The 24,958-nt window shown below is 36.0% G+C and overlaps 3 protein-coding genes and 2 pseudogenes across 3 annotated transcripts; 2 read left to right on the top strand and 3 right to left on the bottom strand.

The window, feature by feature from the left end:
- Positions 1-3,163: 3,163 nt before the first annotated feature.
- On the top strand, positions 3,164-4,027 carry LOC146168900 (methylated-DNA--protein-cysteine methyltransferase-like). Its single transcript, XM_083386354.1, has one exon. It carries the CDS (start codon positions 3,172-3,174, stop codon positions 3,721-3,723), a length of 552 nt encoding a protein of 183 aa, XP_083242480.1. The 5' UTR covers positions 3,164-3,171; the 3' UTR covers positions 3,724-4,027.
- Positions 4,028-4,048: 21 nt separating this feature from the next.
- On the top strand, positions 4,049-5,907 carry LOC146168899 (dynactin subunit 2-like). Its single transcript, XM_083386314.1, has one exon. The coding sequence runs from the start codon at positions 4,065-4,067 to the stop codon at positions 5,202-5,204; it is 1,140 nt and encodes a 379-aa protein (XP_083242440.1). The 5' UTR covers positions 4,049-4,064; the 3' UTR covers positions 5,205-5,907.
- Positions 5,548-8,809, bottom strand: LOC146168898 (NEDD8 ultimate buster 1-like). Its single transcript, XM_083386304.1, has 2 exons — positions 7,312-8,809; positions 5,548-7,008 (listed from the first exon to the last, which is right to left on the bottom strand). Exons 1-2 carry the CDS (start codon positions 8,794-8,796, stop codon positions 6,697-6,699), a joined length of 1,797 nt encoding a protein of 598 aa, XP_083242430.1. The 5' UTR covers positions 8,797-8,809; the 3' UTR covers positions 5,548-6,696.
- Positions 8,810-9,502: 693 nt separating this feature from the next.
- On the bottom strand, positions 9,503-10,311 carry LOC146168897 (sepiapterin reductase pseudogene; annotated as a pseudogene).
- Positions 10,312-18,909: 8,598 nt separating this feature from the next.
- On the bottom strand, positions 18,910-19,652 carry LOC146168896 (sepiapterin reductase-like; annotated as a pseudogene).
- Positions 19,653-24,958: the final 5,306 nt, after the last annotated feature.

The raw sequence follows: 24,958 nt of genomic DNA, 5'->3' as shown, positions 1-24,958 counted from the left end.
CACACAAAGTTGTCACACAGCGCTAGAAAAACTGAGACTTCGAAATTCACACAAGTCCTATCCCTGAGGGAAAACCAAGTCGGTGGGTAGCTGACCCAACGGCGATTCCCGCGGACAAACGCATTAGTCCGGAACAAAGGGTCTACAATAATCAAGTTTGTGACAATCTGTATATCTTCTGGTAAGTAAGAAAAGTACAAATCCTACATCTGCCTGTCTGTCTGTTTTTAACAGGGAGTCGAACCGGAACCGAACCGGAACTTTATGAACCGGTTTTGGGTCAATTTTATCCGAACCGTAACCGAACCTGAACCGTTTTTTATAAGATTTTAAGGAGCCGAACCGGAACTGAACCGAATAATTGAAAAGTACCTGAACCTTAACCGAACCTATAAATAAAAGCGGTTCGCTCCTGCATGACGTCACAACTTCTATTTTACAGAGTCAAGTTACGCTATATTCGAAATTTTATGAAAAAAGTATGAATATTGAATGTAAAAAACGTTGATTTTTTAATTTTTAGATATTTCAGTAATGAGTTGCTGTTTTTTCAATACGTCACGTAACTTAGATTGAATGACTTACAATTCAAAGATTATTCTCCACATTTATCGACCCACATTTTGAGATTTAACGCAAATTATATTGTATCTGAACCGGAACTTTATGAACCGGTTTTGAAATAGCGATGGTTGAACCGGAGCTGAACCGGAACTTTTAAATTCCTCCGAACCGAAACCGGAACTGAACCGGATTCCGAAAAAATCCTTAAACCCGAACCGAACCTGAACCGGAAAAGTCAAACGGTTCGACTCCCTGGTTTTTAAGTTCGATAATAATAATCGACTGCCGGACAAATAGCGCCTTACCATCACACGCGGTGGAAAAAGTTATCACGGAAAAAAGAGTGTGCAACTTTTTAGCCACCTTTGCCGCACCGGCACATTAAAAGCACATCAAATTCAAGTGAGGTGCACATTAGATGCAGATTTAATGTACATTTGGCGCAAATATCGCAAGTGCACAATGTGCACCTTCGAATGCGGTGCACATATAACAAGTGCACATTGTGCGCACAATGTGCACATTTTGGTTCGTGCACATATGACAAGTGCACATTGTGCGCACAATGTGCACCTTCGAATGCGGTGCACATATAGCAAGTGCACATTGTGCGCACAATGTGCACATTTTGGTTTTGAGCCCGTCTCCTACCTCGCTTACACGTCTTTGCATCTGACTCCAAAGGAACAGGCCGCTAAAATACCTGTCCTTAACTTCTTGAACTCTTGACAAAGTTACTTTTCTCATCAAATATTTCTCGTTGAGTATATTTACAAATTTTAGAAGTGCACGATAAGGTAAAGCGGGGATTCAATCCGCTATAGTCTGTAAGACGTATTATTATTCGTATTAAATAAAATGAATTGCGGACGCTCAAAACACACAGTTCGGCGCTAGATCATGCATTAGTGGACAACGGTCATGTGTATTGTGACGTTAAAATCGAGAATATTGCATGCTAAATGTTACAGTTTTAAATTGTAAAACGATTTGTTTTGTTAGTAATCAGTTTATTTCCTAATACGACATAATAAAACTTTTGCTGCATCTTTTTGTCACAATATTGCGTAAAAACTGAGAAAAACAAAACAAGTTAATAAAAAAATATTTCAGAATTGTAAAAACTGTTGAACAGGTTAACCATTTCAACCCCCCTGATCATTTATTTCCTTAAATTAGAGGTTTTCTATTGTTTGGTTAGTGTGACGTCATATGGTGGAAAGAAAAGTAGAAAACATAAAATCATTACAAATTTTATCAAGCGTTTATAAGAGTTTGGTCTACCTGTTAGTTGAATAAAAAAAAAAAAACTGTTAGTTGAATGCTTAATGGCTGTTCGTTTTTCGTAATTTATGATTTATATTTAATATGAATTTTATTTAATCCAACATCCTTTAGATTTACACCCCTATTCAGCAGTGTTTTAAACAAGTCATTATGAGAGCCTGACTGCATTCCATAATTTGTGGTCGCCAAAGATTCACGCCAAATTTTTTTTTAATGAAATCCTATGCCAAAATAGGTTGATATATACACCAAAAACGACAAATTTGTGTTGGTAAATTCACTAGGCCGGTGATATTCCAGGCCAAATGATGTCACTTGCATGATTATGGGCCATTTTGGAAAGTATGGCAATTGCACCCGCGAGATTTTTTTAACCTTTTAACAGTGCACCTTTAAAAAATTTGAACTGCAACCGAAATGTGTAAAACACTTGTGCGGAATACGTTTACAGTGCAATGTATGCAATACAGAGTGCATCGCAAAATCATAAAGTTCAACCGAGGTCCACTTTTTTTATCTTTGTTGCAACCGGTCACCCGGATTTTTTCGGCAGTGCACCTGCGAGATCTGCCATACTTTTCAGCAGTGATTATGGGCAACCATTTCATGCCAAAGATCTCTGGCGGGTAAGCACTAGAATGTAATCGTGTATGAGAGCAAGTCAACATCATGTCAAGTTATTAACATGAAATAAAATGTTAGACTAATATAATTGGTAAGCTCGGGAAACTCAATAAAACTAACAAAAACGCAATATATAGCAGGTAAATTGTTTTTTTTATACACTTTAAAATCCTTTTTTTGTAAAAACAATTAATTTTAAAGTTATTTGACAAAATGACTTAAGTCCAAGTCAAGCCAATTTATTTTGGTCAAAAAAAAACTAAAGGTTTAAGAACCCCTAAATAGCTCCGTTAAACAGTTGTGTTTTGAACGCTGGTAGTCTAATTTTCATTACACCATACTATTTTTGAATTTTTTGGTCATCACTTTCAAAACTTTTGTAAAAATACTCTTGATATTGATCTAATAAATGTGTACAACTGACTTGGGCCTTGTAACACCCAGTTTGCAAGCTTTGGGCTAGGTGACTGAGAAATTAGATTGTTGTTTACATGCAAAGCAAATATGCCTTAATAACTGGCACTGAAGTAAGAAAGTGGTTTTGCATGACACATTCAGGAAAATATGTGGTAGAATTTCTAGACTACTAGTGACAGCATCACTATTTATGGCACTTATTTAGATTCTGTTTCAAATTGGTATGCTAAAAATAATTTTTATTTTTGAATGATTTTATTTTTTCAAGATTTTAACTCTATGTACCGAAAAATGATTAATGTTATTCTTAAAACACCAATTGGGGTGATTAAAACTGAGCATACAAGTAATGGAGTTCACAGTATTACAATGGATAGATCATACAATGATTTCCAAGCTATTGTTGAAAAGGATTTCACAAACCATGAAGTGGAGATAATATCTATCAATGGGAAGGCTACCAAAAATATCCAGTTCTTCATCGACTGGATGAAGAGCTTTTTTACCGACAAACCTTTTTCAGAGCTCCCACCAATTGACAACAGTATTCTTGAAAAAGATAACTTCACAGGCTTGGTGTTACGAACCTTAATGAGTAAGACAAGCTGCGGTGCTACGTTGTCCTACGGAGATTTGGCTGGTCTTTGTAACAACCCTAAAGCATGTCGAGCTGTGGGTCAAGCAATGAGGGCTAACCCTATTCCATTAATTGTTCCTTGTCACCGAGTAGTTGGAAGCAATGGAAAACTGGGACATTATATGTCTGGCAAAGGTGATAATATCAAAGCATGGCTTATTGAACATGAAAGGCATTGTACAAGTGTGCAATAGCTTGGTGGATTGATTTTACAAGACTGTGTATCTGCTGCCAAAAACATTGTATTTCACCCTTCAATGTTTAGTATCCATTACATCTTTATTGTTAATTCAAGGTTGAGTTACACAAAGCAGACAAAAAGTTATATACTGCCAACCACAAATCTCCTAATCTGGTTAGAAAGACTCCCAGAGTAAGGACTACTGGATGAAACTAATTGACACTTTGATTTTGTTATTGTATAGTATGAGCTAATATTTCAATCATAATTATGTTATTTATTATTTTTTTTTATGTTACCCTTCTTTCTCAATTTAGGTTTAACCTACATTAAACAGTTTATTACACTCAAGTTATGGCTGATCCAAAATATGAAGGCTTGCCAGGAATCGACGTGGATGGTCATGATGTCTATGAGAGTGGGGATCTACCAGAGGAAGATCAGCATCTGGCATCAGAGGACTTGGATAGCACAAGCGTTGAGGTGGTTGATATTGACACTAATACAGCTTTCTCAAAATTCAGCGGCAAGTACTTATCAGGCGTTGGCAAGGACTTTTCAGGGAAGATTCAAGGAAAACAAATGACTGGCTACAGGGCAAATGAATATGGTCTAGCTGTTTTGGGGGAGCAGGAAACTGTGATGCAGAAGTACAACCGCCTGAAAATGGAAGTTGGGGACCTGCTTTTGGAAATGGATCAAGGAAGTAAAGCCAAGAAAGAGGAAGTTTTTCCCTCAAAGCTTCTTCAGCAAGTAGAGACACTGAATAATGCTTTACAAAACGCTGAGTCAGTGGAGCTTACCAAAACCTTTGAAGAAGAGTTAAATGTGACTAAACTGGTATCCTCTTTAGGTGATCTTGGCAAAAGTGGTGGCAATAAACCAGCTAACAAGCAGGATGGGTCCTATCAGTTATATTTAAAGCCAGGTCAAAACCAAAAACAAGGACTAAAATTTGCGGAATTAGAGCAACGCCTTGCTCAGGTTGAAAAAACATTGGGTTTCGGAACTGGTGATGTCAATGTACTTGCTTCACACTCAAGCTCTGGCAATCTGCAAAATGCTGTTGAAGCCATGGAAGCTAAACTGTCGTTGTTAGACCCAGAACAGCTGCCTCAAGTGGACAGCAGGCTGCAAGCAATTCTCAACAAAGTAAATGAGATTAACAAGGCTCATAAAGCAAGTGGTGATCAACCAAGTGAAGTTAACAAAAAGATTACCGAGCTGTATGAGATTGTACAGAAGTGGGAAGGGGTTAGAACAGGCTTACCCCAGTTGCTTGAACGACTAAATGCCTTAAACACACTTCATGTGAAGGCTGGAGAATTCACTTCTGCTGTATCTCATCTGGAATCAACGCAGTCACAGATTACTTCTAGATTGGATGATGCCAGTTCAACACAGACAAAGCTGCTAAAGATGTTAAAAGAAAATACTGTCACAGTGAAAGCAAATTTGAGTCAATTGCAAGAAAGAATTGATAAGTTAAAATAAATGCTTTATGCAGTGCTATCACTGTCTGTTTCAAGTAGAATAATATTTTTGTTGTTGGTATTCTTGTGCATCCCTTGCATGATATAATTTAATGTTATGGTTAGCACTTAAAATATTTCTATTGTTCCACTAAAATTTACAAATTTCATATTTTAAGGTCAACCAATATTACGATTGCTTAGTTCAGTGTTAACATGTTAGGGTTATCAGTACTTTAAAGTTAATGGATATAGGCATAGGTGCCGAACTTTCAAAATTCCAGAGCATTAGTTTCTAGCTAGTGCAAAATTGTTTATTCATTACATAAAAATATGTGAACTCTTCGATAAGAGCTGTTGCATGTTATCACTAAACCAAACCATTTTGCCTTTGAAAACTAACTTTCTAAAACAACTAAACAATAATTTGAACAAAATGCTGGCCTCATGCCTATATGGTGGTAATTCAGGAAAGTTTTAAACACTTTTGGTTAACTAAAATTAAATTTATCGATAACTTGGTCAGAATTTAAAGTGCTTTTACGCCATGTGAGATCGTCTAAAAAAGCTCTACATACCCATGTTCGACGCCTTCGAATATAGGTTTTCAATGTATCTGCTGTGCTATTATTTAAATGTCAATAAACTTCTAAATTGTTATTGAGAAATGTAATAAAATATTTGGTCACTTGCCTACTGCTGACACATAATTTTCCTAAAATATTATGATGTGTGTCCGCAGAATTGTGCAATTTAGGGAGCAACCAAATTTGTAAGCAATGGAAGGGTATAAAAAACACAATACAATTAGTCATAAGGAGATTAATCCTTTTGCTGACGTTCTTTCCAATGAAACTCGAACAGTGGTGGAAGTCCGATTTTCGTCCCACAGTATATTTGGCAAAGTTCTTGGATTTGCTACAAGAAAACTCCGACACCCTGACACTGGAATGCTCCTGCTCATTGCCCAGGATAAAGCAGAGCAAAAAGCAGAAAAATGCACAGAAATATTACACAACAAGTTTCCTGGCTTACATCAATGTAATGCAGTTGGTGAGCGAGTATTCGAAGACATCTGGATTCCAAAGAACGAAGAACTTGGCCTTGATATACTCAGTGTAAAGCAGCACATTCCTGTTGCATTTACGCTTCTTGCAAAAAACAACTTACCGGAAAAACTAAGAACACATCCACAACGCATGCGCATTAAAGCTTCAAAGTCTTTTAATACTGATAGCAGAAACAAGGAGATTTAATTCTCTCTCACATGGTATCTATTTTTTTACCTGCCTATTTAACAGGATTTCAATTAGATTTTTCCAGTGTAATATTTAAACTGGACGGTTACTTAAAATCTAAAATGCTACAAGTCTTGCTTAACACTATATATGTCTTTCAGAAAATTATACAGTGTATTAACCAATGTGCAGCAATCGAAAGTAAGTATAAATAATAAGAAATTATAAAATAAACTCAAAATCAAATTTTAACATAAAAAAAACATATGCATTAAGTCACTCCATAACAGATTGAGTCAATGCTAAATAATGTGCAATATATCCCAGTTCTTCGTCCAAAGTAATGTCTAAATAATCATTGTGGTGATCTACTGTCTTTGCCAATTTTTTTAGAGCACTCTTGTCCTGTTTGCTTAGACTAGCGGTGCTCGATGGAGAATATTTTAGGTCTTCGTTAAGTTCAAAAAGCCACTTTGGAGGCACAGTACCGCCATGTGAGGACAGATATTCTACAGACTTGGTAGCATCTCCGTTAAAATGATGTAGTGCTGCTCTTGCGGAGGTTGGGTCAAATCCTACAGCTGACACCTGTTTTAATTTTGTAATAATATATAAAATTAAATTATGGAAGCACGAATATATGTATAACTTATTTTGCAGCTTATATATGCATTTATTTGAATTCCAATTTTAAATTATAGACAAGAAGTTCACCTCAGCAGATTCAGGAAATTTTTAAGGAGAGCAATAATATTTAGAATGCCGTCCCAGGGTTACATCCATAACAAACATATGTTAGTGTTCTTTCTTTGAGTTGTTTATATGGAAGGTTTTAGCAATTTCATTTTTTATTAACACAACACAAATTTTGTTCTAAAAAGTTTATCATACCTGTTGAATTAATTCATCAGTGATAGTTTGTTTACTTGTGTTTTCCAGTAGATGTTCTCCATTGTCTTGAATGACTTGCATAGCTTGATCAAGATTGTTATTACATTGTTTGAGGGCTTCAGCAGCCAACCGATGACCAAAACCTAATTTAATTGTCATTGTTTCAAACAAATCTACATCAATCATATTTCCATTGGCACATTTTCCCAGGGATCTTGCTAATTTTCTTTTTCTTGACATGTCCTCCTCGTCTTCGCGAATCTTTTTCTTTTCTTCTTGCTTCTCAAATGCATATTGTGAAGCAGATGCTATGTTTCCACTGCAAGCTCTTAGTGCCAACCTTGCTTCACCCTCCTTAAATCCAAGAGCTACCATCTCTGTCAACTTTTCTTCATCAACTTTAATAGACTGGGCAAAACCCAAAGCTTTGTTTAATAGATCAAGTGATGACTTATAGTTGCCTTGAAAATATTCCACTATTCCCTGTAACAAATACAGTCGCACAAAAAGTGCCACCTCATGATGGGATGTCCCCTTTATAGTCAACAGTCTCTGCAGGGATTCGCCATATGACTTTTTAAAAACTTCTTCACTCCTACCAAGTCTTTCACTGGCATCATGCAAAATATCAAGATTTTTAAGACATAAGTAGCACCATGCGATGTCCAAGCATAGTACAGCATAGTTGTCGACCATATTTAATATTTCAGCACTGCATTGACTAAATTCCGTGTCTGCCTCCATGAAAAACAAAATGGCAAAACTGTAGTGTTTCTTCTCCAAGTAGTTTCTTCCTTTATCATGAAGGGAAAGTGCAATTGTTAATGCTGCTTTTTCTTCTGGTGGCAGATCAATAGTGCGTCCATTTTGATCAGTAATTTGAGGGTCATATTGATCAACAATTGCTGAATTCGAGGATGCAAGTAATTCTGCTCCTCTTCTTGTGGTCCGCACATCCAACATTTGTTTTTCAATTTCCTTGGTCTTTGTTTCGGCATCTTTTGAATAAATCATGCATAAAATAGTTTTGTTATGGTTAACTCCTTGTGAAACCAAGTTCTGGTCTGCAAGTAATACTTTGCCATTGTAAATTAATTTTACACAACCTGGGGAAATGTTTGTTTTGTTACAGATTTCTTCTACCAAGTTATTTGTTGTGACTTCAAGTTTGACCTGAATATTATCCAAAGTTAAGTCGACAGCTGACCTTGGTGCAAACTTTAAACGCAAAGTTGCAATGCCTTCATCCTTAAATTTGGCATTTTGTGAAAGTTTCTGCAAAGAAAATATTCGTAAATGTTCTATATGGAGGAAAACCACAGATTCACTTTGAGACAAGTCCTTGGAATAGTTAAATACTAAATGCCGGTGCGCTTCTGACTGACTTTCATCTTGCATAGTAAATGGAGTTAACCATAGTTTTATGTTGTCAAGCCTAAGCTTGGAGCGAATTTTTGAAAGTAGTGTTTCGTTGATGTTATTCATTCTTCTGGGACCATCTCCTTGATTCTAATGAAGTTACCTACAACTAGTGTTTTAGCTATTAACTGCACATAGTGTGGCATGAATATAAAATTATTAAGTAATACACAATACAGTCTACATAGCTAAAACTAGTCCAAACAAACTAATAACCTATAATCTAAAACCAACACTGCATGAAACAAGCAAAGACATCGACAATTTGTTTTATCCTAAATTAAGCAAACATTTTACATGAACAGATACCTTTAAAATCAATATGTACATATGTGTAAAACAAATTACCTTGCAATGCATTTAAAAGCATAACTCAATGGGAAAGTTTTAAAATAAGTTTGTTGTAAGGTGAATTTCATTCAAACCAATTTTATTCTATTGGGCGCAACCCAGGCAAGTAATTATAGAAAGATCATTTCAATCATAGATTAAAAAACAACAACATATCCCACAAGTCTGCATTCTGTGGGGGTTGTACACACCTGCATTGGCATATTGCACAACTAACTTAGAAAAAGAGGTAAAAAATTTGGTGCTGCACACTCAAGATCTTGATGTGAAGTGCCACGAAACTGCAGACTGGATAACATAGGCAGTTGTTTAAAGTTATTGCACTAAGATATTTTATAATAAACAAATCACGAAAATTACATTTAGCCTACAGCCATAAAACTTCCATAGGATGCAACATAACAAACCGTATTTGGATATAATAATTAGACATCATAAAAATCAATATGTGCACCAGAATTAAAAGAATTATTTTGAATTAACATTATTAGTTTGGATGCTGAGGCAGAGCATTCAACATAAGTTTTGTTATTTTTTAAATCTTGAAATATTTTTGCAGTGATGGGGTCATTTATGCATGATAGTGTATCCATCATAGCTGTTGGCATTGGACCAGGGGCCCAGTTTAGCACCCGCACATCTTTTCTTTCCTCCGCCAACACTCTAAACATCATGTCTCTGGCTGATTTTCCTGCACAATACAGTGACATTCCCCGAAAAGCCTGAATTGCACACAATGATGAAATGTGTATCACAAAGCATGTGCAATGTTTTGAAAGTCTTTGCAGAAATTGTGCAGTAAGAAACATTGTAGAGGTCACATTAGTATCCATATACTTTGAAATTTCGCCATAGTCTTTTTGCATGTCAAACTGGACGTTTACATCTCCAAGAGTTCCGGCATTATTAAAAAGAATACTACTGGTAAACGTGTGAGAGCTTAGATCTTCAAGAGTACGATCCATAAAAGAAACTAGATCTTGCTCATTACTAAAATCAGCAACTAAAAGCTTTAATACAATTCCTTGATTTTCATTTTGTTTGCTCTTAAGGTTTTTCTGTGCACATTCTAATTGTTTTTCATTTCTTCCTGATAAGACCATTACAGAACCAGCACACAATTTTGGCAGCAAAGCTTCAGCAATTGCATATCCATATCCACGATTAGCGCCAGTTATTATGGCAAACACAGGATTTTGGAAGGGATCCATTGTAGCAATAGGGAGTAATTTGTCCACCATTGTCATTCTGGCAGGATTTTTTTGGAATTTATTTCGCTCAAATTTTGCCTATTTTTAAATTGATTTTTGATGCGCATACCACATAAAGTGTTTATAATCATTTTTTTGAAGAAAAAAATATTTCTATTTTTATTCCTTATTTTGGTTTGGTTGTTCGTTCGCGCGAAACCCCATAAGTAACAGAATACCAAAGTACTAGAGATAATAAACCTAAATAAAATAAAAAAATCTCCTGGATATCAGGTTTCTAATAATAGCTTGTATCACCGTTCACCGTGTTACGTTATCGTGTACACTGATTTTTTTGAATACACTTAACGAGCAATATAAACGGAGTGAAACGACTCTGTCTAGAGTTCAAGAAGTTAAGACTTATTTTGAAAGTTAAGACTTATAGTTCAAGAAGTTAAGACTTAGCGACCTGCTACTTAAAGTCAAATAAAGCTACAAGGAATGTGTAGACTTAAGGCGGCCCTCGCCTTACTCACTGTAGCAATAACCCACAACGCTAAATCCATAAAAAGTATACGGAGTATTAACAAGCATCTCAAAATAGGACAGGATTTATTTCTTATATATAACCGAGTGTTGCTCATCCAGCAGTATTACATAATCAATCGAGGTTTTGACGTCCTATACAGAACGCCTTCATCATACTTATCGTGCAAAACAGATTCCTTATAAAGCGACATCCCTTTTGTGCTTCTTTCGGCGCGTATTTAAACTTTTACCCGTCTCACCGATGTAAATTTCGCCGCACGCCTTCTGTAGCGCGGTTTTCTATTAAGAAAACGAAGGGGCGTCAACCCAAGATGAACACATATACATACCAACCATGATCTGTCCAAGCCAAGCAACACATGGCTGTTTAATTGACGCAGACGCCTAAACGTTGCAATAAAAAACCACTACAGTTAAAAATAGGCCATATTGGCGTACTATAGCAACGTTACACGACATTCAATATGTACAACGTATACATCATTCGAAACTACGTCAACGTTCTTACACAGAGAATATAATTGCTCTTCTTAGCGACGTTTAAAATGACCACCGGTTAACCACAGTTTCAAATCTTAACTTTGCTACAAAGTATTAAACAAGTTCTTACCGGCAATGTCAAGCCAAGCAGTTCAACATTGTCGTCAATTAAAAAAAAATTAATTCCATTTTGTTTGCAGAGCAAACCGAACCTTTCATTACAAAACACCATCCTAAAGCATTTTTACAATTGCGGCACACCTACGAAATATATGATGATCGACAACATCAGCATATATCATGGTCAGCCAATAGAAAAAGGAGCTGTTTATGATAAAAAGCGCCGAAGGCGCCGAAAAATTTTACTTACAGTATTACATTCCTTTATTTTCTGATTTTGCGGTTTTACAGATTTTCTGAAAATTTCTGAAGCAAGTCCTAAAAATTGTATTCCCTTGCAATAGCTGACGAAAAACAGAGGGCATTTAATACCATTTGGAAAATGAAACTGGACATGGTTGCTTTGTATTTCGTAGCTTCAGATATTTTTACAAACAACTCACAAGACTAATTATGCTATCAAATTTACACCTTGAATATTGCATAAGGTCAATTCCTACCTTGATGAGATATATATTTTTCGCGTTATTTCGGCTGATTAAAGACTACCCTGAAACACATGTAACACACCTACGGGAACGTCGCGGCACACCATTCGCGGAGCACTGTCCTAAACCAGGCAAAATTACTGCTCGCAAACAAAACAATAAACGTAATAATGAATAATACGTAAACGAGCCGATTGTTAGGTTTGGACAAACTTACCGACTTCTGTACCACACGTTGGGTGGCGAGAAATCTAACACATTGTAAAATGATGTCACCAACATAACATTAGGCCGAAGTGTTTGTGTCGGACTCTTATGTGTTCATAATGACATGATTTCTGATATCGCTGTATGCCAAGCTCTGTGGCCCACTGAAAACAGCGTCTATACTGGGCCATGGCTTATAGGTTAAAAAAACACTACTGGGCCATGGCCCATAGGTTGAAAACCTCTGCTCTAGACAAAGTCATTTCAATAAGTAGATGTTGCCCGTTGAGTATATATTTACAAACCTCAGAAGTACACAACAATAAGCTAAAGCGGGGTTACAATCCGCCAGTCTATAAGAGGTATTAAACAGAATAGCTTTGAGTAGAATGAAATGCGAAACGCTTAAACTCTCGGCTCGGCGCTAGGTCACGCGTCAGTGGAAAATGGTCACGTGCATAGATAGTGACGCTATAACTATATGTTTGGGATTATAACCGTTTCGATTATATTTTAGATTTTGGAGATATGATGTTTTATTTTTTTAGAATTTTGGTTAAAATCAGGAGAACTTTTCAGACAATCGATTTTTCTTAACTATTTAGTAAATTACTAGAAAAAATTGTCAAAGATAATGCTGAAAAGCCATTTTGACGGCCTCATAGGCCCAGCTGAATGATTTAACTGTGGCTTATATTCCGACTTTTCGAAACAGCTTTTTACTGAGTGAAGCAGCGACGGTTCAAACAACTTTATGGATAATAGATTTTTTACATTTGTTAGCGTCATAAGAACCAAACTTATTATGTTGGTGTAACCAGGTATGTACTCACGTTGTTGACTTTACCGTTTGGTGAACGCACATTCTAAAGAACTGTCGAAAGTTAAAAAAAATTGTTCGGAAAGATTTAAAAAATTGCCTTGTATCGCAAAAAACGCAGAAATATGCCCTGAACAATTCGTTATGTTCGGGTAACAAGGTATTGGGTCACTTTTTGACTTCAATGTTTGGTGAGAGAATATTTCTTCTAGAACTGCCAAAAGTTAAAAAAAAATATATATTGTTCGAAAAGTTAAAAAAAAAGTTAAAAACTCCTATCGTGAAAAGCAATAATAGGCCCCGTACATCTCGTTATGTTGGGTAACCAAGTATAGGAACACTTTTTTGACTTTATACCGTTTGGTGAGCGAACATTTGCTCTAAAGCTGCCAAAAGTTTGAAAAATCTATTCTTTGGAAGGTTTAAAAAATGCCTTCTTTTACGTTAAAAAATGGTATCTTGATAAGATCGGACATAGGCCCTGAACAAACGTTAACGAAAGACTAAATAGAGAAAATTTGTGACTGGCTTATGGACCGTACTTCCATTGTTCTGTCGCAGCCGTTAATTTGTTAATATTTATAGCCTTTTATTAGGAAAAAAACAATCTTAAAAAATGAAAAAAAACTGCTCGTTTTGTTATACGCCACAAAGTGATTCTTTATTTTAATTATACCGGAAATTAAATTGCGCTATATTTTGAGTTTTCATTTCTACGAGGTACTCTTGGTTTGTTAAATTTAAGGATTTTTATAAAATAAAAATAAATTCATCAATTCATACTTGCAGTTTGGTTTTACTTTTGTAAAGTATGATGGAAAAATAAACGTAAGTGTGTTTTGTGCCTTGTGTGTAATTGTAACGCCTATACTGCACTGAAAACCAAGGTATAGTTAAAGAGACCCTTAGTGCTGGAAAAACGCATTTTTTTTGGAGGGGGCAAAACAATTTACGTCATAACGTAATGTCACAACCTCACAAAGTTGCGTCAAAATGTGACGTCATAGAGTTATATCTAAACGTGACGTAACAAAACGTAACCTTATAAACACCAGACAGATCGTAGACACCATATCTAGTCCCAATATTTTATGTTATTATCTCATATGAACGTCGCCAATAACATGGACAAACTACTCGATTTACCTAAGTGATCATTATCAAAGTCCAGCTCAATGCAAAATGACTAATTAATAATATCCATAATCCAATCGAACTAAATCTCAATATGGCTAAACTGTCCATCTATAGATTTTAATTCAGTCACAGGGGAACATACTGTGTGTTTCAGTTGTTTAAGTGAAAAAAATATGCAATATTTTGATTGATTTTGCGCTATTTTTATGTGATTTGACCTTTGAATGACCTTCAGATGACCTTGTACAATGTTAAAAGTTTGAAAAAGTAATTCCTCGCCCTTTAACACCCCCAGGAGACACCAGAATGAAGGTTCTACCATGTATTTTTTGGTGGGACCCAAGTTCCAAAGTTCCAGATTCCGAGCATAGAGGATACCAGTCCTTCTATTTAAGGTGTCTATGATTCCTATACTATTTCGCGCAACATTACAATTACCGCATTTAAAAAAAATTGAGTAAAACCGCGGCCGAATGTGTGTCTCACCCTCTGAGTTTTTTTAACACGTTTAGAATTGTTTTGCGCGGGCGATCCATGTAAAATTTCCTGTTTTTGTCATGAAAACTAAAGATTAACCGCTACCATCCGGTCGATGATGTATTGTTTAATATACCCCTGTATGGAAATCCATAGCTGCAAATGCACACTTTGTAAATTTCGAGAAGTAGTTGCTTGGGATAAGCCGCTTTCTAAGATCTAACGGTTCAACATTGATTGCGATTTACTATATTAATTTGTATTGCGCATGCCTATACTTGGTGATTGTAATGGCTACTTTGCAATCCATTTGTCCACTTTGGAATAAAACTAATTTACTATTTTGACATATTACGGCAAACAACCTTTAAACCGCTCCTAGTCAGATGCGGATTTTTTGGTGGGACAAAAGATCTTTTTTAAGAAATGACGTCAGAAAGTTACAACTGAACGTGGTCTGGAAACAACGTAGGCTAACTTAAAAAAAACACCACACAGTTAGGTTGCTTATTTTGTTTCAATTTTAGGTTGGAGATGGTTAATATTAATGCAAAAGCTTCTACAAAATGTTTTTAATTCGAAACACAAAACTGTTCTTTTCCAGGGTGCGATTTTAGCACGACGCCTTTGACACAATTCAAATTCTCGTCGAGCGCAAACAATTTATAAATAGGTAAATAAGCAAATGTTCATTGTCTAGCGAAATGAAATAAGCAAATGTTCATTTGTCTTGTTCATTGTCTAGCGCTATGTGGACTCAAACCCTTTACTAAATGCATTTTTTTCGAAATTATTTAGCTAATGCAAATTTATGTACTGCTTAATGCAATATTGCCATCGTTATCATACCTAATAAAATAATAGGGCGTATCTTTATGGATCCAAAACCATTGGCAGTAGGTTTCTGCTTGTCGATCACTGTTCCGCTTACGCGTAAATAAACAACAAAACTCAAAGTTAAAATAAACGAGTGAAACCAGGAACAGACATATTTTAAAGAAATTTATATTTTGCCTATACTGGCATCGTCAGTTCCTATAAGTGAAGTAATAATAAAATTTATAAAAAAGTCAAAAACATATGAAAGCAGTACAGATTAGATAAAACGTTTAAAACTAAAACCGGCTGTCAGAAGTAAACTGTGGCCTTCTGTAAGGTGATCTAATGATAGCAGCACCGGGAGGACAAGGCAACCTGATGTGACATTCGATAACAACAAGTCAAGACAGAAAAGAAAAAAAGGAAAAACGAGAAGTGGTTAGGGGAGGCCCTACCCTCTTGGTAGGCCCTACTCCTCGGCCGCCCTGGCACAAGAACGGTCATTAAGGAGGCCACGGGCAATACTCCGTCGTAATATTGCATAACCAACTACATAAGTGTCATTATTTATAAGATTTTCCAGTTAACTTAAATTTATATTTTTAATTATGACTATAAACCTTTCTTGTAACGTATTGTAACTCATTTTCTGACACGTCCGTTGATTTGCTCGCCAGTAGGGATGTTCAAAGTAAAATCGTTTTATTTCGTTTTATCGCGGAACGTTATACATACTGAACTTGTACGTACGGCGTACGCGAGTGGCAGTTTGGATAAACGCCTGTCGCTGTGGCGAAACAATTACTGTGCTGCTTTATATGTAGCCATGTGATGCGGCGTAGGCATTTTTCGGGCAGCCAATTACTTGCCGATAACCTTTACTTAAATTTCAGTGTCCGTGCTCTTGGGCGAGCAACTAACGTGTGTCAGGTGCATAGATTTCGCAATTTTCTTAAAGGGTTTGAAAAAGAAACATTCCATCGTAAAACGCGCAAGGTATGCTACTGGGTTACTCGATGTCAACTTGTAGGCCAACATTTAGCGAGGTTATGCACAGGGTTTTGGGAAAAAGATAGTAACGCATTAAAAAAATGAAAGTACAGGGACTATCTCGACGAATGTAGTGACATCTCACATAGGCATACGCTTGGCTAAGTACAAAACAGAGTCGAATATAAAAATTACCTTGGCGGAGCCCAAGAACAAACTTTGCGATGACTAAGTAAGTTACTTTAATTTAAAATGACTGATTTGTTAAATTATTGTTAGAAAGTAAGTACATTATTCGTTGAATTTCGTTAAATGCTTGTAAGAAGGGCCACAAGTGTAGAGCCTATCAAAGGGGGCCAAGGAGTACCAAAGGATGAGAACATTTGTATCAGGGCATTCTAAAATGGTATCTAATTAGGGCATTGTATAAATGGTATTAAATTCGAGGTTAAATTATTTGTTTTGCTTGGCTAAAATCCAGCTGATTCATTAGCGGCTGTTCTAAAAATGCAATTTCAAAACACTCCAAAATAGCGAAAAAACACTCCAAAATAAGTGTGGACATTCAACTATACAAGGAAAAGAACGACAAAACCTTTCTCTACGGCACTGTTGAAAAATCGTTTTAACTTAAACTTAAACTTAAACCCGCCAATTCGTAGTTTAAATTTTTTAGCAGTCGTTATATCGGCATTTATTAATTATCATGAGCGCCAAAGGCATAAATGTATACATATTACGACAGTAACAGTTCCATTTTTAAGATAAAATTTAACCTTCAGACGACCTATAATAATTAAATACTTTAATTTAAAGTGCTAACTTAATAATAGCAAATGACTCGTAAAATCATCTCAGCAGTTCATAAGTGCCATAACTTGCCGGCTCGGAAAATTTACGCCGAGCTTGTTTGGATTAAACTCGTTCTCCAAAGTTAATCAGTGTTTAAAAGAAGTAGGCCTACACAGAATGTTAACATACGAAGACCCATGTGAATGTTTGCATCACGCAAGACGAAATTCAATGCCTTAGGAACAGGTAACAGCATGGAGAGCCACATATACCTTTCTAGGGCTATACATAAAATTTTTAATATTAATAAATCACATTTTACGATAACGCAAGATCAATGAGTACATTTGCAGGTTCCCAAACATTACATTAATGCGCTTAATTTGATGTGAACTAAGACAAGCGTTTGGAGATCACTGTGCTGCATTTTGCATCTGGAAATGTTAAAATACCGAAATATTGCCATAAATATCAAACGTTTTTTTTTCAGAAGAGCACGTTTCTGAAACTGATTGTTGTAATTAGTAGTTATTTGATTTTTATTTAACCTGCCGTTTGCTTGTAGTAAACATCCGTAAAAGCGTTGAGGGAAATGTAGAATTAATTAGTATTTAGTTTATGGTAGGCCTACCATATGTCCTCTTTTAGGAGGATTTGTGAATGGTCCTTCGAGGACGCTCAAAAATGCCTAAATGTCCATTTTTTCGCATTTCGAGTTGGCTGGTTATACTTTCAAAAATACTTTTTGGCGAGACTTTGTATTTTTTTCCAAAAAATCACTGTAGCAATAAAACATGCTAAATTGCTGGATTAAAAAAGTTTTCCAACAAATTGCTTTAACCGAAACCTCACATTTAAAAGACCTATCAATAAAGCAAAGGTGTGTGATTATTCACTTTAAAACATAGAGTTTTAAATCGTCACTTATAACTCTCTTCGTAGCCGCCAACAGCAGAACCATCGCCCTCGCAACAAATACTGTAGATAAATATTTGCGCTCGAGTTGGCCAGCCACACCAAATTTCCTATCGAAAATTATTCCGAGAATTCCAAAACAACCAAACATCTTTTTTGGGGTGCTGAAAATATGGTAGCCCTAGTTTAGGGATGTGCAACCTTTTAAACCGATAGGCAAAGTATGTGTATCATCCAGCCTAGCCCATGGGCCAGAAATTTGCATGCAGATTAAACGGCGAAAAAAACAAATTTACACACAGCTGATTTAGTTTAATTGTTGTTTGTTTAAGCCTAAAATACAATCACCCTTTTTCCGTTAGAATAATAATTGAATTGAATATCTGTATTTTAGTCACGCATCAATACAAACAAAAGTTTCATTAGGCATAAAACCAAGGCCAGACTGGAGACTGCATAGAACAGGCAGATACTAAAATCGGCACTTTTGTTTAATCGTCGAATAAGCAAGCATCTTAGCTCATTTTGCATTAACAGACACCTTTAAAATTAATATATACATCTGAGTAAAATAAATTATCTTACAATACATTTAAAAGCTTACCACGATAAGAAACTTTGTTTCTAAATAGGTGAATTTAATTCTAACCAAAGTAATAGGCTAATCATTGGTTAGAATCATTTCAATCAATAAATTAAAAAATAGACAACATAACTCGGACTGTTGTTTAAAGGTATTGTACTAAGAAAATTTATAATAAACAAATCATTATAATTACATTCAGCTTATAGTCATAAAATTTAAAAGTATGCGCCGTAGCAAACCATTTTAATATAATAATTATACATCATAAAAATCAATATGTGCACCAGAATTAAAAAATTATTTTGAATTAACATCATAAGTTTGGATGCTGAGGCAGAGCATTCAACATAAGTTTTGTTATTTTTCAAATCTTGAAATATTTTTGCAGTGATGGGGTCATTTATGCATGATAGTGTATCCATCATAGCTGTTGGCATTGGACCAGGGGCCCAGTTTAGCACCCGCACATCTTTTCTTTCCTCCGCCAACACTCTAAACATCATGTCTCTGGCTGGTTTTCCAGCACAATTCAGTGACATTCCCCGAAAAGGCTTAATTGCACACAATGATGATATGTTTATCACAAAACATGTGCAATGTTTTGAAAGTCTTTGCAGAAATTGTGCAGTAAGAAAAATTGCAGAGGTCACATTAGTATCCATATACTTTGAAATTTCGCCATAGTCTTTTTGCATGTCAAACTGGACGTTTACATCTCCAAGAGTTCCGGCATTATTAAAAAGAATACTACTGGTAAACGTGTGAGAGCTGAGACCTTCAAGAGTACGATCCATAAAAGGAACTAGATCTTGCTCATTACTAAAATCAGCAACTAAAAGGGTTTTCTGTGCACATTTTAATTTTTTTTCGTTTCTTCCTGATAGCACCAATACAGAACCAGCACACAATTTTGGGAGCAAAGCTTCAGCAATTGCATATCCATATCCACGATTTGCTCCAGTTATTATGGCAAAAACAGGATTTTGGAAGGGATCCATTTAATTACCAAAAATTTTACAGAAATAAACAAGAATCTAAAAATAAGAACAGAATTCAATATCTTATATATCTGAAATATATTATTTAAAAAGATATAATGTCTAACTGTATTCCTACTACACCGTAAGTCTTAAGAAGACTAGCCCAATCAGTTGATCGACTTTTATGCCAGGAAGGCCATGCTTAAAAATACAACTAACATTTTGGTGAGTTTGTACTCACAACCTCGGCCATGCCGGCATCGACACTCTACTAACTGAGCTAGAATGATTTATAAGGGAGCAATTAAAACCACCATGACACCATTGCTTGCATAGCCCACTGTTAGTACAAAGCACTTTATATCATAGGATATTTATATTTTCACGTCAAGTCAATGAAAGATACATGCATATGTGTACAAAAACTGCGATCTAGCCCTTCGTTGGTTGTTTTTTTATCTACAATACGGCTTATATATTACGTTGCATTTTAGATTTACATTAAATACTTACGTTAAAGACTTGTTGACTTACTGTGTACTATGATATGTCAGCTGTTATCGATGCCAAAAATCAACTTCAGATGAGCTAGATCACAGTTGTTGTTCAACTATGTGTACGCATCTTTTTTGCATTCCTATTATTTCGAATGTTTACATTCATATTAAATAATACGCATCTTTACAATGAAGTGTTTTTGCGCGCGCGAAGCGTGTAGAATTTCCTGTTTGTCTCGCATGGCAACAAAAAATTAATCGCCACCATCCGGTGAATGATGTATTGTTTATAAGGCCGTATGGAAAGCCATAGCAGCAAATGCACACTTTGTGGATTTCGAGAAGTGTTCTTAGGTAAAGCCGCATTGTATGTTCCAACAGTTCAACATTGATAGCGATTTACTACTCGATTTTCGGTTTGCACATTCCTCCTTGGGTATTGTAATGGCTACTTTGCAAACCATTTGTGCACTTTGTAATTCGAACATCTTATTCGTAATGATTAGACTAAAATTCATTTACCATTTTTGACATGTAAGGCGGATCTTGGCATCAGACCCTTTTAACAGACAGCGTCACAGAGTTACGTCACAACGAGACGTCACAAAGTTGCATCTAAACGTGGTCACGCAATAACTTAAGAACACCACACAATTAGGTCATTTTTTTATTAAAGTTTGGTTGGAAAAAGGGTAGATTCAATACACAAGCTTCAATAAAAATTGGCATTGATTAGAAAAATTGCCTTTATACGTTTAGGACTTTTAAGGTATTCAAAACTTTCATATTCGAGGGTGCGATGAGGGGCATGGCGCCTTTGACACAATTCAGATTTCGCGTGGAGCGCGAAATATTTTTGTGTATATAGTTCAAATCGGCAAAAAAATCGGTGGGTAAGATATGGCCATGTGGTTCTCTCCCCTGGATCCAGAGTAGGATCAATTACATTAATTAAGTAGAATTAAAATTACAATTACAACTACTATTTAAATGTTAAAAACTTTAATTAATTACATGATCCAAAGCTGCCTAGATCCGCCCCTGTTTATAGCCTATTGCGCTATGTGTGCTGTAATTTTAAGGATCTCTTCTTTTTTAGCAACCATCGACAGATGTACAAAAAGTCATCCAGAGTCAAATTGCATCCATAAATGTTGACATAAGTGTCAAACGAGATTCAGATATTTTGAAGTGTATGTGCTGTGGAATGTATTGAACGATTTCCAGCCCCAACACACGCCCTTCAATGTCGAAGCTATACAATCCAGTCGACACCCGTTTTTGAAGATCGCTGCTGGGTCGAAATTAAGAATCACTGAGTTTAACAAACACAAAATGATGTCGACACGTTGCAGTTTTGCCACGACTATACCAGTTAGAATATTTCAGTTTTGAGTCCAGTTGTTATTTTGCCATGGGCGCAGAAAGCAACATTTATCTTGTCAATTTCTAGAAGGGGTCGAACGGTGAAAACGCAAGGTGAAAACACTTTAATGTTTTTTTATCTTTTACTATATATCTTTCACTTTTACAATGTAAGTACATTTTTTTAGTTTAAAGCTAGTTTTATTTTTCTGTTTTTTGGACTTTTAGGTAAATCTATATCAGCTAAACGGTGTCGTACTTATAGCAATAGCATGTTGTGCAGTGTAAACCCATAAACTTGACTTAACAAAATTTACTGTTCATGCTGGATATATTGGCTTTTATCAAGGTGATTTTGACAGACATTCATTGACTCCATCGATTTAAGGCAGCATTAAAATCGTTTAAAATCCCCTCAGTTAACAATCACTACTAAATTACCCAAATTAATTTTTTTTCCCAATTGATGTCAAACAAATATATTAGCAATTCTCGCGCTTTGCATGATTAGGCTGGACTTTACTGAATATTTCCACGAGTTTGTTTGAAAACATGAGGTGTGTGTATTATTTGTTGAATTGTTTTATGAAGTTATGACCTAATTTTGTGACGTAATCCCTAACAAAATCATTGCCTTTCCTTCCAAATAAAAATCACACAACCGACCCTATTGTAGTGCTTATAGCCTATTATTTTCACAGGAGTAAAGCATAGTCTGTTTCATCCGGTATTTCGAAGCACATTCTTCTCCTTCCTTGTTGACGGAGGTTTCGGGATAATAATAAAATGAGATATAGCGCGGAAAGCAAGTGTTTGCTTGTGGCTTTTAGCAGGAGCACCACAAGCGAAATGCTATGCTTGATTAACTCTCGTTGAAGACACACCTTGAAGAATCGATTTTAATCGAGTAATTCAACATTTGACAAGATTTCTTTATATAAGTTACACATGGGATTTATATTTTTTTATACGAGTTGCAAAAGAACGGTTTTATTGTTAGTTTGCGGTTTAATTAAGAATTTATTTGTCATTTTAGGAATATAGGTCTACACTTTAGCTCTAGGTTTACACTTTAGAGGCAAAACATAAAAGGAGTTATATCACCAGAAAAGGAAGCGAGGTTGCAAATATCCAAGGCCCAGCTTCTTAATAAAAGTAGGTTGGCCCAGTTTTGTAATAAAAGTAGCAAATCACTTAACCAATAGCTAACTTGTCGCCGTGTTGGTAGTTAGCCAAGTGGATCTTGCTCGCAGTGTGTGGCACTCGATCAACAAGGTTTTGTCATCATTGCCCTAAATAATACATAAGTGGCTTTAACATTTAGGTGTTTTAGGTTTAGAAACACAACCAAACATCTTGGCATTTTTTCGAATCTGATTTTATGGTCATTATTATAAGCAAAAAAGTGTAGGGTTTATCTTTATTTTATTAGATTTATCTGCATGTGTTGTATGGCATATACGCAGTATACTGGTTGGATGTCACAACTTTGGTCTACCTGCATTAAAAGTATTAACTTTTGTCGAAATACGTTTTCGGCTTTTCGCGTGCAGAATTTTTTGAACCCCGTCTTATGTCCGATAAAAAAACACATTTTATTTCGATAACGATACCCGATAATTTCGTCCAAAAACTCGATCCAATTCTATAACCAATTACGTCATTACTAAGCTCAAACAAGAAAACGTATGAGGTGGGAACGTTTAGAGTTTTTTTGTCCACGTTTAAGGCCACGATTTGTTTTAGCGTTATGATGTTTAGTTGATGTTTAGCTCATTGGATAGAAAATATAGCTAGGGCGAGTAAATAGTCTCAAAACAAAACGTTGTATAGGGTGAAAAGATTCCATGGCCTGTTAGTTGTTGGTATAGCAATATGTCACATTTTTATGGCTTGTAACACAAACGTTCGCAACGATTTAATTAAATCACAGTTACGGAAAATCGTCACAGTGCCAGTAAAAGTAACTTGCTCGCGTTACCCCCAAATTTCTCGCGCATAACCCAGTTTGAGAACCCCTGGTCCAGTGCACAGTTAAATATGTGTAGACAGAATGAAAACGCCAGTTCTTCGAATTGACCCTTTTCGAATTGAGGGCCGAACAAAATTGTTCTTCGACTTGGGGTATAACGTAATACAAATAACGTTTGTTGGGCAACTGCTAAAATTTGCCGGTGACCAAACACAGAAATATTTATTTTATGTTTGAAGTGTCTGTATTTCGTGATGTCGGTTTTGAAACACTAGCGTGGTGAAGCCCCGCGAACTCACCGTGGGAAGAGGGTAGAGGGCAGAACCCTACCGAAACCAACTTAACCACAACGTATCTTGAGGTTAAACAGTGTAAAAGCTGACAAAGTGACGTCAGTGGCGTTTTGTTCGCAGTATTTAGTTTGCGAAGTTACAAACGCCGTATGAATGGTTTTCGTGTTCAGCACAAAAGTCTCGTGCTATACGTTTTTGTCGGTGATCCAGATAAGTTGTGACGCACGAAATGTTTAAGAGGGTTCAATTCTGTTTATTCTTTGACAAGCTTAGGTGTACTTACAGTTGTTCTACATACTTCTATCTGAAGCTATAGTCGTTATGGCAAATGCTTATGAGCACAGTTTTGGCCCACATAAACTATGATTAAAAGGTAGATTTTAGAGGGCTAAGTAATTTGTAAATATATTTTATGAAAATTCTGTTTTGTTGATGTAAATTTAGTATCCAATTTACGAACGGTCAGAATATTGTACCACTTTGATTGGCAGCACTTCGGTCAGGGGCCAGCAGAGCAGACGCTTGTCAGAACCAAAAACTTGCAACTTTTGCTGAGATTCCATCCTGACAAGGTTGATCGACGACTTAGGGGCTTCAGGGGGGCAAATGCAAATATTTACTTAAGCTGCGGCCTGCGTGTTTTCGCTCTAGTGGTTTAAGTAAATGCGGCAATGGATCTTTGTGAAGTGGCCTGCGTCGAGCGCCAGATCTAAAACGCGTACTTCTAGGCAAGCAATGACCCTCAACACGCACTTTGCTTGTAACCAAAGCCTTGTTAAGCCAATAAGCCTGGTTCGGATATTCGTTTACCGGCCCAATGGCGCCATTTAAAACATGGCCCGTTTCTAGCGCACAACTTTGAAGAGCGAATTCGGATCGGCAAGTGGACATGTTATCAAGCTTTCGCTGTATCCTTGCTAAATGCAAACCCAGCCCAAAGCAAAAATAAAGACTTAATCTTGAAAGACAGTATAACGCTGGTTTGCTAACGAAGTGTCGAATGGGATTGCTAAAAATAGCTTATTTCGCTACTGAATTTAGCTTCAAATAATTAATGAATGGCAGTACAAAAAAACTTCAAAAAAAAGCAAGCAAAATCTTCATGTTATAGCTAATATAGGATTTGTGTGAGGTGCGTTAGATGAAAGAGAAGAAGTTTTTTTATTGGGTGTAAATCGATAATCATAAGCAGCGACT

Source organism: Ascidiella aspersa, chromosome 1 (genome assembly GCF_963924565.1).
Source record: "Ascidiella aspersa chromosome 1, kaAscAspe10.2, whole genome shotgun sequence".
NCBI classification, from domain to species: domain Eukaryota; kingdom Metazoa; phylum Chordata; class Ascidiacea; order Phlebobranchia; family Ascidiidae; genus Ascidiella; species Ascidiella aspersa.
This window is presented reverse-complemented; position numbering and strand designations above follow the sequence as displayed.